At 40.2% G+C, this 11,639-nt stretch overlaps 1 protein-coding gene across 1 annotated transcript in view; it reads right to left on the bottom strand.

Moving 5' to 3' along the window:
* Window positions 1-3,060: 3,060 nt before the first annotated feature.
* The window catches only part of ISM1 (isthmin 1), a 34,402-nt gene continuing 25,823 nt past the window's right edge, over window positions 3,061-11,639 (bottom strand). The window contains 4 exon segments of the mRNA XM_032212565.1: window positions 3,061-4,654; window positions 6,331-6,420; window positions 10,882-10,984; window positions 10,986-11,026. Coding sequence (XP_032068456.1) covers window positions 4,137-4,654; window positions 6,331-6,420; window positions 10,882-10,984; window positions 10,986-11,026 — 752 coding nt within the window. The 3' untranslated portion in view covers window positions 3,061-4,136.

Here is an 11,639-nt window from a genome sequence, read left to right as displayed (position 1 = left end):
TTTTTTTCTTTCTTTTTGGCGCTCAAGAATAAAGTTAGACAATGTACTGGAGAAATAAAGGAGATAATCCAAGGGAGGAATACAGTGACAGTCATAAACAAAATCATGAAAGACCAGGATAACTTTTAAAACAACCAAAATAAAGAATGATATTTTTTTTAGTGTTAATATATAGTTATGGAGGATGGATTTTGAGAAGAAAGATGCTTTTGAATTGTGGATTTGAAGGTAAGTCCTCAAGCTCTCTCTGAATCCAAGATGAAGTTAACACTGACAGTTGGCTTTTCAGGTGAACAGCAAGCAGGGGTTCACGTATTTTGCTTGAGGGACTAGAAAAAAAAATAGAAAGTTGGAGCGAAGTCAAAGGGGAAGACGATGCATAAGGGAAAGTGGATAGACTCGGCGAGATTGCAAGAATACCATTGGAAGAACTCTATATTCTAAAAAGAGCCGAGGTGGCGCAGTGGTTAGGGTGCAGTACTGCAGGCCACTTCAGCTGACTGTTATCTGCAGTTCAGCGGTTCTAATCTCACCGGCTCAAGGTTGACTCAGCCTTCCATCCTTCCGAGGTGGGTGAAATGAGAACCCAGACGATATGGTGACTCTGTAAACCGCTTAGAGAGGGCTGAAAGCCCTATGAAGCGGTATATAAGTCCAACTGCTATTTCTATTGCTATATTGCCATATTAATCGGAACAGAGCAAGTTGAAAGGCAATTGTCAAACATTTGCCAGGCAGAGCCTGGACCTGACTCGATGGCACATCACTATAACTGCAGTTTCCAGAGAGAGGAGTGAAGGATATTAACTCAGGTAAATCTCCATGAATTGGATACTACTTGATATTATGGGTTTTTTGATGCACTTATGTAGCAAAAGATCACATTACATTTATACACAGGCTCACACTTCATTACCTAAAACCCCCGGAGTTTTGGATAAGAATTTTACCCTGCAAGTTGGAGTTAAGCAGACTATATTCTGTTACATTAGTCAATGAGATACTTAAAAAAATAAAAATCTAGCAAGCTAAAATATTTTTTCCAAGCAAAATCAGTAACTATGATATTATTTTGAAATATAATCACCAAGGACCACAGATGGAGAAATAGTTTTCTTTTTAAAATGTTCCAGAACTGGTGTGGAAAAAGCTGCAATGATTTTGAAAACACAACTGCCAAAGGATTTCTGTCTTGGCATGTTAAATGCCCTTGGAGTTCAAATAAATGAGGTGAAAGATATACATTAAAATAATGTCCTCCGTTTGTCCTTAATGAGTCTTGTTACAATAGGTAGTATTAATAGTATGTTACAGAATATATTTTCCCCTTCTTTAGCTGTTTGCTTAAAAACACAAGCACACACACACACCAGGGTAACATTAAGAATGAAGCTATTCTTGCATAGATAAATTTTGGGCATTAAGTTATTCTATTAAGACATAGTCAATGGGCTGATTCTCACCAGTTCTGCTGGCTTTCTTCAGTGGAGCATTTTAAAAGAGACATTTTAGCACTCAGTGAGAACACAAACTAGTGTATGTTTTAGAATTGCTTCATTTGTAAGTTTGCTTTGGATTGTTATGTAATTTCCTAATGGAATGATCTTGGGTTACCAACAAGTTTCTAACCTTTCAAATTTAGCTTTACAAATTCTTGAAAAACGAAAGATGAATAAATATATATGCTATAAATCCCCACCTAGAACTGATTAATCTTTTAAAAAGATAAGAGGGTTTCTTTTTTTAAATAACACTGCATGTATTTGCAATATAATAGAAAAGTGAGGGAGGGCAAGATGCTTAAAATCAATTCTCTTCCAGAAAGATGTCCTTTCAGATGTGCTTATAAATACAATTAAACCCTCACAAGGATTCTGCTTTAAATTGTTCCCTGCAATAAATCTCTCTAAACCCCAAGCAGTATATGTAAGGGGGTTCTGCAGTGGAAGGGGCCTTATTTTTCTTAACACTGTATATCTATGAATGAATCAGAATGCTATTTAAATTCCACTGCCAGTGGTACATTTGTAACTATTGAACTCAGCTTTGCTGGATTACATTGCAGTGGCATAGAGAAACGTCTCTGCACTGCTAGCAAAGAGAAATTCGAAGCACCTTTAATGGAGAGGATGAGTATCATGTACACAGATCCCAAACCAGAAGATGAACACAGAAATGGCTTATTTATGAGCAGTTAGGATAGAGGAAATAAACCCTATTAGTCATAAAATGACACATCATCTTTTCATCAAATATGCAAACTCACTTTTGGAGGCCGAAACACATTTGATGCTTTCCCAATTGGCTAGTCAGGTTTACTGTGTATTGCTATTTCAGATCCTTTGGATGTGAACCACAATTTTGTTTCATGCTCTGGGGCTTCCTTAAAATCTTTGCTCATGAATGTATCTCCCTGCTCCTCAAATAATTGTCCATACCTTCTGCCCTTTTCTTCTTTCCTTAAATATGTCTAAATATATCCCTGTGTTTCTATTTATTTATCCATATTTATCTCTAAAGAGATCATTTAATGAACACATTTGTATTAAATAATTTGTTTTTTATTTCTGCTGCTCCTTAGCTTTGATTTAGCAATCCTATCTGGAAGGCACACATATGCTTTTGGCAGAATAAAAGATGTGTCAGAGGTAGACTGTAGGGGTTTACTAGAAAGAGTACAGAGAAGAGCAACAAAGATGATTAGGGGACTGGAGGCTAAAACATGAAGAAAGGTTGCAGGAACTGGGTATGTCTAGTTTAATGAAAAGAAGGACTAGGGGAGACATGATAGCAGTGTTCCAATATCTCAGGGGTTGCCACAAAGAAGAGGGAGAGAAGCTATTCTCCAAAGCACCTGAGGGTAGAACAAGAAGCAGTGAGTGGAAACGAATCAAGGAGAGAAGCAACCTAAAACTAAGGAGAAATTTACAAACAGTTAGAACAATTAATCAGTGGAACAATTTGCCTCCAGAAGTAGTGAATGCTCCAACACTGGAAGTTTTTAAGATGATGTTGGATAACCATCTGTCTAAAGTGGTGTAGGCTTTCCTACCTAAGCAGGGGGTTGGACTAGAAGACCTCCAAGGTCCTTCCAACTCTGCTATTCTAGTCTAGTCTAGTAATGGGAAACTGCAATTGTTTGGACTGGACTGAGCAGAGTGGGGAGGGTTTGTCTTTTTTCTTTGCCTCCAGGCTTAGAGACAGAATTGTAATGTCAGAGTTTGACACTGGAACCTTGTTTCCATCACTCCACCAACCTTTCTGTTGTTTCTGATGTCAGAAAACCACATGGGAAAAGGCTCATAAGGGTGTGTGTGGCAGCAGGCTAGTAGGGGCTGAGAATACAAAGGGTCCACAATGCTTTCGGTCCTCATACAATTGTGAGAAAAATTACACAGCTCTATAAAGAAGTCTTCCTCCTAGTGCTTCCAATAGATAGGAACAACAATAATAATACCAGTAGCAATAATAGCTACTCCTTTCATATTTTGGTCCTGCTAATCTCATGCTGATGCTGGGAGGATTTTGCAATAGTCAAAGCCTCCAATGTCAAGATGCTCCAGCCCAGGATTTCTCTGAAAGTCAGCCACAAGGTTCAGCCTTTTGATGCAAAGCAAAGGAACAATTTGATTTGAAGTTAACTTTCATCACATCTGCAATGAATCTGGTCACTATTTTCTTAGCGAGCCAAAATGTTATCCACAGATGCATTCTTAGAAACCACATTTCAATACTAAAAGGAAATTTTAATATGTGTAGATCTTTCTAATAGCAAACATTTATTCTGAACGGCTGAGACATTGAGAAGCAATTTTCTTTTCATGTGAAATCCAATGATACTCACTTTTAACTACAGGTAATATATGAGTGTAAGCTCATCTTAAAGGAAGCAGAATGCGTATCACTATGAAAAAGTTGAGACACTTTCATGTGTGCAAAGGCAAAGGGGACTATATGCTGTATCTACATGCAAACATAAATAAAATATTTTAGAAAAATTGTATATTTTGTACAACTATGTACAGTGAGTGGGGAGATAAATCCCATTTTCAAAGGTTCGTTCACTGGAGTGTCCTTCTCGCCACCACCCATCTTTTTGAAATTTTCAAATAAATCAGCTCCTCCCACACTCGTCTTCAGTACTCTCTTGCTTCCTGAAATTGTTTGTAATAGTCCTCCTCCGAAGGATTTTCTGTACATTTCTGACCATTGTTAGGTGGCCGGGCTTCATTGTACCTACTCCAGTCCCCTTTGCAAATGATCCAAGGCAAAACATCCACCTTGTAATGAAGTTCTGCAGAGAATTCAATGCTGATGAGGTTGGGGGTGCCAGCCCCTTTCCCTCGGGTAATCAGCTGCATGCTGTCATCATAGCAGCAGTGCTGTGCTGCCAAGGTGGTACTCTGCAAGGACAGCATGGAGCGGATGCAGTAGCGGGCACTGGGCTTATAGATATCCAGTTTTTCTTTTGGCCCACTTGCATCTTTCCAGCGAAAGTTCTTCCTTTTCAGACGGTCGTAGATCTCTGCAGTGCTATAAGCTACTTCAGTGGGGTACGTGCAAGGACAAGCAGGAAGATCATTGACTACTTTGTGCATGTACTTCTTTAAGAATTCACTCTTGCAACTCATCCACCTCTCACAGCTATCTGTAGCTGAAGAAAAGAAAGGAGGACAGAAGGGAGGAAAACATCAAACACCGTATTAAAATCGTAAGTGCATGATTTACTGATTGGTTTAGAAACTGACCCTCTAGATGTTACTAAACTACAACTCCCAGCACCCACTGGATGTGACTGGAGGTGCTAAGGTTATGTGACAACATCTGGAATACTACAGGTTCTCCTTCTTTGTCTTATTGTATCTCTCAAGTGTCAAAAGGCAGGTTTTGATTATGACTAGCACTGTCACATTTTAACAAAAAGTTGCTTCACTTTTTAGTAAAGTAATATTTCCCCCAATTTCTTTACAAGGGCTGGATGTTTATCCCTTTACCACAAGCTTTAAATCAGCATAAAACAATGCTTTTAGTCAAGAGTTATGGCAGGATTTTTTTTATTAATTGATTGATCTTTAACTGTTTCGCTTTTTAAAAAGTCATAAGCTGAATTAAATTATTTTATACAAGTACACTGCAGAAATAATTCTATTGATTGATTGATAAGCTGCCTTGTAAAGGCCTGGCCCCCAAAGGCTATTTAAGATATTTAAAAGCAATCCAATAAAGTAATATATAAATCCAGATGCTTTCAATATTATTTTCAAAGAACACATTCTTGAGCCTGAAAGCAAATTTCTTAGAATCAATGTCAGTGACAATTTGTATGTTTGCTATCCTTTCTCCTTGAATGCTTATATTCTCAAGTTTTTGTTGCTGCTGCAGTACCACTAGAAGAGAAGTTGTTGGTTTAAAAAAAACATTCTTGAGCTGTATTGGAATTCAAGCAGGGATATTATAAGGCACAAATACCAGAACATACAGTTTCATGTGCTTTCTTATTAGTGCAAAATAAAAGTTGAATTTGTCTTCGTCTACTATATACTATCTCTTTTTTTAAAAGTAGCTGCATTAAATCCTAATTATTCTCTTTTAATTGGTGATGTTAAAATAGCCTCTTATAACTGAAGCCAGAAATGACTTGCATTCCTCTTATAATATTTGGTAAGATAGCAAGAAATCTGTCCAAGTCAGGATGTGCCATTAGTGGAATGGTCATGAGTGATGAGGTGGTGAATATGTATCTAAAGTCCAAATATTTTGCAAGTTTCAGGGAAATCCTTGGCTTTCATTTGCATTCCTATGTAATTCTTTGACTTAACAATGTCCTAACCACTATGGATAGATCTTACAAAGCTATTTATTGTTCAAGAAGACTTCCTGAACTTATTATATTCAGCTGTATTATTCAGCTCTTGCCTTTTGTCTTCATTGTGTTATTTAATTTGGAATGCCCATGATACAGCTGGAAACAGTCACTTTTGTTAGAATTTCCATATTGGAAATCACAGATCTCCTGGAAAAGGTTGATGGAGGCTCCATTCAAAAACCAGAAAATGTTGGCACGATGAGATTTGAGAGCGCACTTCACACTAGGGATCCTTTTTATGCAGAGCCACTTCTTGTTGGCCTATACAACTGAGTCTCTAACATACAATCTGAGGCAGCTGTCTTAAATGTAGCACTGCCTGGATGTCCCCTTCAGCCAATATGTGGTAGTATAGATTATGACTGTCAAAAGATTCCTGAGGGAGTGAATTTGGGCCTACCTACATCACCTGGGCTAAATTTAAGAGGAGAGAAACCCCACCCTTTTTGCTATTATCTGCTTACCAACTTCAAAGAGCTTTGTGGCATTGAATTCTTCGCTTCCTGCGAGTAAGCTCATTTCTGTGGCTGCTGTTCTGAATGTGTCCTCGAGACCTATACAAATTATTTGGGAAAAGGAAAACACAGGGTTGTTTCAAATAGTCCCATTGCACTTAGAGAGAACAAAAGCAGATGCACAACATGTCTTTATTTTGCAAAAGAATTATTTATTTAACATTATTTACAGCCTCTGGGAAGGGCGCAAAAATTCAAAAGAAAGCCAGCATATTAAAAATCAGACATATGTAATAAACCCATGAACAATGATTTCTTGCCAGAGTACTATAAATCAGTTATAAACTCAATGTTTGTATACTCTGATATTCAGAGTTGTCTTGAAATGAATAGAGGGTTTTGAAACACTTATTTTTGGTATTTTGAAGTTCGTATTTTCAGGCATCATTGAAGATTACAACAATTTGGATAAAGGCAAAAACTACAAAGCAGTAAAGCTTTTCATTATTGCATGCTTGAAGTGAACGCTGTACATTCCAACTGCATTATTAGCAAATCATTATTTAGAAACAGGATGTGCTCTTGATGTTACGGCTTATTAAAACAATGTGACTGAGATGTTTGGCAGGGAAAATATTGGGGATTTTCTCCTCCAAGGATGTACAAATAGAGAAGGCGGTGAAGGAGGCCACTTTGGGATCCACACACATGGAGGATCCAGACTACTCTCGCTGCCAGACTTCACAACAATCCTAGTCATATAGGGTTGAAGCAGTGATGGGATTCAGCCAGTTCGCACCTATTCAGGAGAACTGATTGTTAACTTACTAAGCAGTTCTGAGAACTGGTTGTTGAAAGAAATTTCCTTTTGGTTTTTTCCACTTTACAGGGCTAATCCTGTAAGGAAGGCAGGAAGGAAACATTCTGGTGTTGCTTCTAGCCTAATCTTTATTGCCCTGCTTACAGAAGCTGCCTCTTCAGTTAACCCTTATTACATTGTAACAGCTAAGGCAAAAGCCCATCGGCATGAGTAGAGTTGACTTGGCCAGGTCCACCCAGTCACATGACCACTGAACCCCGCCTATCCAGCTGGTCATTAGGCAGAGAACTGGTTGTTAAATTATTTGAATCCCACCATTGGGTTGAAGTCTAGCAGAAGCTTAGTTCCTATTTTAACTTTTTTAAAAAAATGTTTTTATCCCGTTGCAAGCCACCTAGAGTTACTTTGGACAGTGAGAGGGCCAGCATATTAAATAAATAAAATAATTTATTTATTTATTTATTTAATTAACTTGTATGCCGCCCACTCTCGGAAGACTCAATAAGTACACATATAGCAGAGAAATAGCATATAAGGAAGCAAAGGGCATGTCAAGATGGAGCAATCTTATCTCCACTTTTGCTGTCATTATTCAACTCGTCAGCAACCATAGCAGCAGCCCATGCCCCCTCTATCTTCTCCTTGTTCCAGGGGTACAAGGAAGTGAGACAAACCCCATATAAGACTCAGGCCTACTTTGTGGCAATGCTAGGGAAGACACAGCAGTAGGAATCTTTCTCCTGTTGTGTCTCAACTTTTTCATCATGATGGGCATCAGAGAGGATTCTGTTAGGTCTTAGTCTATAATTAGTCTGTAATTAAAGCCCCAATATCTTCTCCAAAACCTTTCTTAAAAAGGAAGGTTGGAGATTGGCTAATCATTGGCTAAAGTGGCTGGATTGAGAGAGATGATCCCTTCAGAAGGAGGCTCAGCATTGCTTCCTTAAAGATAGATGGCATCCCTCTTCTTCAAAAAGGTGTTAACGACCTCTCAAATCCAATCACATGTCCCACCTAACTACATGAGTAAGACAGGTGGAACATGAATCCTTACAAGTAACAGAGTACATATCCGTATCTGCTTTCAAAGCTCAAAAATCACTATCAAAGTTCACCTCACTATCCTTTGTCAGTGCGCTATTGTACCCATCTCTAATTAAATGAGAATCATTTTATTTGCAAACAACTTTGTTAACATATCACGTGGGCCTGCAGCAAAGGTGGTATTCAGCCAGTTCTGACAGGCTGGCCCCACCCACACTGCCTCCCAGCCGATCTTCTTTTGTTGCCCTGAACAGGAGAACGGAGCTGGAAAGCAGGTTAGTGGGATGGGGAGGGAGTGGGGATTTTGCAGTATCCCTCCCCTGTCACGCCCACAAAGCCATGCCCAAGAGCCAAGTAGTAAAAAAATTGGAATCCCACCACTGGCCTGCAGGAATATTTTCACACTTGTCCCTCTCCAGAAAGGAATATAATCTTAAACAGAGGTGCTGGATATATAGCTGCAAAAGACAGTAACAATGGAGAAATGTGCACACTTCACAATTCTTATGATATTTTCTCAAACATGGGAATGCTACCTTGTTTGGTTATACATTCACTCTTTGCTTTTTTCCACCATTGCTCTAGGTGTCTTTTCACCTCCTTCATCTCCCATAGGATCTCCCTGAAAACCCTCAGGATTCATGAAGGGAAGCAATCTTCTCCAGTGACAAGGCCTTTGCTCCTTTCAATTTCAAAAGTGAGCAAGATGCATGTCAGAACTGCCTACAAGATAGTTGGGTAATTCTCCAAGTGCCTCAGGAAACGCGGTGGGTCTATCAGTTGCATGGAGCAGACCATCTTGATTGGTCCCTCACCTTTGCAATGGTCCCAGTATGCTAACAATGGGTGCATACATCAGAACAGGATCTGACTACAAATTACAAGTACAGATGACGATGTCTTGCATTTTCAGATTATTTTGAATCTGCTCTGAAGTAAAGACCAAGTCCAATGCATTTATCAGGCTTGAGACTTCTGGGACAGGCCCATGGATAACATGAAAGCCATGAATCCCTGAGTTCGCTCAAATCCCATCCCCAAGGAACAGGGATTAAAGTCCCAGTACTCCCAATAAGAAATATGTAACTTTTAAGGCAGTTAAACCCTGCCCCTACTCAGCTTTCTGCAGTTTAGATCCTTCACACTGCATTGAGAAATTTGAAGAAAAAGCAAAATGATTTATCATTTACAGAAATACATTTTCTATATTCTTCTTGAGTTTGCCTGATGCAAGTCTATTATTTGAAGCTTTTTAGAGCAGCCAAATTATAAATAATATATGCAACCTGCATTTTTACAGGTGTGAATATTGTACTTTCTGCCCAACAAAAGATTAGAATGTAACTCCTGCTTGCATTAAATCATAAAATAGCCATAACCGTGTTTACCTAGGACAGTGACAGCAAACATTTTTCTGCTCGGGTGCCAAAAGGGCGTGCACGTGCATAATAGTGTGTGCCCGCGTGCCCACATCCATAATGCAATGTCCTCCCCCCCCCCGCGCATATGTGCGCACAACCCTTCAGGAAAGCCTGGGAAGGGCAAAAAATGGCCCAATGGGCAAACCGGAAGTTTGTTTCCGGAAGTTCAGAAAACAAACTTCCGATAGGCCTGTTGGGTCCGTTTTTCACCATCCACAGGCTCCGGAGGCTTTCCTGAAAGCCTGGGAAGGGCAGAAACGGCCTCCCCCGCCCTCCGGAAGGCCAAAAGTCAGCTGATGCACATGCTGGAGCTAACATAGGGCAACGCCTCACATGCCCTCAGATATGGCTCCACATGCAACCTGGGGCACATAGATTCGCCATCATGGACCTAGGACATTTCAAAATTCTGAATGATGATTAAAAGGGCCATCTGAAAATGTGCATTTGGTTTGCAGATAAGTATGCAGTGGGGAAAGTCCTGCTCTCTTGGTGGAAAGAGAAGCCGATCAGCAAATCTACCAGAGCCGGAGTCCCCACCCTACCTTCAAAAGTTGACTTATTACTTACTTATTAATAATAAGTAAGCAGCATTCTCCTTTGTGAACTGCTGAAAGATTACCCTTGTTAAATGAGTGTGTGCTACTTTCTGGGAAGCTATTGTTCAGTACAGCAAATGTTACAATCTGAGTCACAGAAGATGTTCTCTAATTGCATTTCAAACAGTGTGATAGAGGCATGAGGAGAAAGTATTAGAAAGGGAGCACTCCAGTGGCTGAACTCATCACTTACTTCAAAATTAGGAGCCTGAGACAAAGGAGGCATGTGCTATCTTGATCTCAGCCACTCTTCCTTGAGCAGCACTGCAGAGTATAACTTTTCTTAGTGCTCTGAAATCTGATTTAACTACACAACCTTCAAGATTTCATATTATCTTAATGTTACATAATGGGAGGAACAATTAGAAGATGCACGAGATTCTTAATTCCAGTACTACATCTAGTGCATTTTGCAAAAAATGCAACTTTTTTTTCCTGCCAACCGTCTGTAGACCATACCCAAAAAATGGAAGGTACTTAAATAAAAAGTGTGATTGAGAAGCCTTTATGTCATTCTGTGCTTTATAAAGATGCAAGCAGGTAATAGTTCCAGATACCTGAGCAGCTCCTTCTTGTACTAGAAATGATTTGGTCTAGATCTACACACACACATGGGGGGGGATGGATACCTGTATATGGCTCATGGCTATGAACAATTCTGTTCTCTATTTCCTACCTGGGCAGTTTGGTCGGTCACATGTCCTTGATTCAGTGGCTGTGCAGGCATATCCACAGGTCCTGGTGCGTTTCTGATTGCCACTTCCACAGGTTGTACTACAAAACTGACCACAGGCTCCAGTCTCCTTCTCCCTCTATGTAATCTGAAAGGGAAACGAGAAAAAGAAGAGAAGAAAGAAGGAAAGAGAGAAGAGACAAAACAAAAATAGGAAAACAGAAGTGGACACCAGAAAAGCCTGGCTGTTGAAAATAGACCCAATCTGCATGCTGGTTGGAGATTTATGCATGTAGTAGTCAGCCCTGCAGCAAAACATTGCAATGCCGATTTCTACTAAATGTATTCCAGTCAGTCATGCCCTTTCCTACCCATTTTCAGGGATGGGCTTCAAAGTTTCAGCAATGGGTTCTCTGCCCGGTTGCTGGGTGGGCATGGCCTAGCTGTCCTCCTGCATGAAAGCGTGGGGGAAGGGACGACACAAAAGCGGGGGGAGGGGGTTCACCTTGACAAGGCTCTGGAGACTTTCCTTGACCCAATGAGAGGGTGAAAACTGCCTCCCTGGGCTCTGGAGGCCTTCCAGGAGGCCTGTTCCCCCCCCCAAAAAAAAAACTGTGCAGGCCCTGCACTTACCTCATATCCAAAAGGGGTCACATATAGACTCCTGGGAGGGGATGGTTGGGGTGGGAGGAGTGGGAGAGGACAGCCAGGGGTGGGATTTGGAGGTTCTCCGAACATGCCATAACGTTAGCTACAGGTTC

This window comes from Thamnophis elegans, chromosome 3 (genome assembly GCF_009769535.1).
Source record: "Thamnophis elegans isolate rThaEle1 chromosome 3, rThaEle1.pri, whole genome shotgun sequence".
NCBI lineage: Eukaryota > Metazoa > Chordata > Lepidosauria > Squamata > Colubridae > Thamnophis > Thamnophis elegans.
Note: the sequence above shows the minus strand (reverse complement) of the source record. Positions and strands in the feature narration are given on the sequence as shown.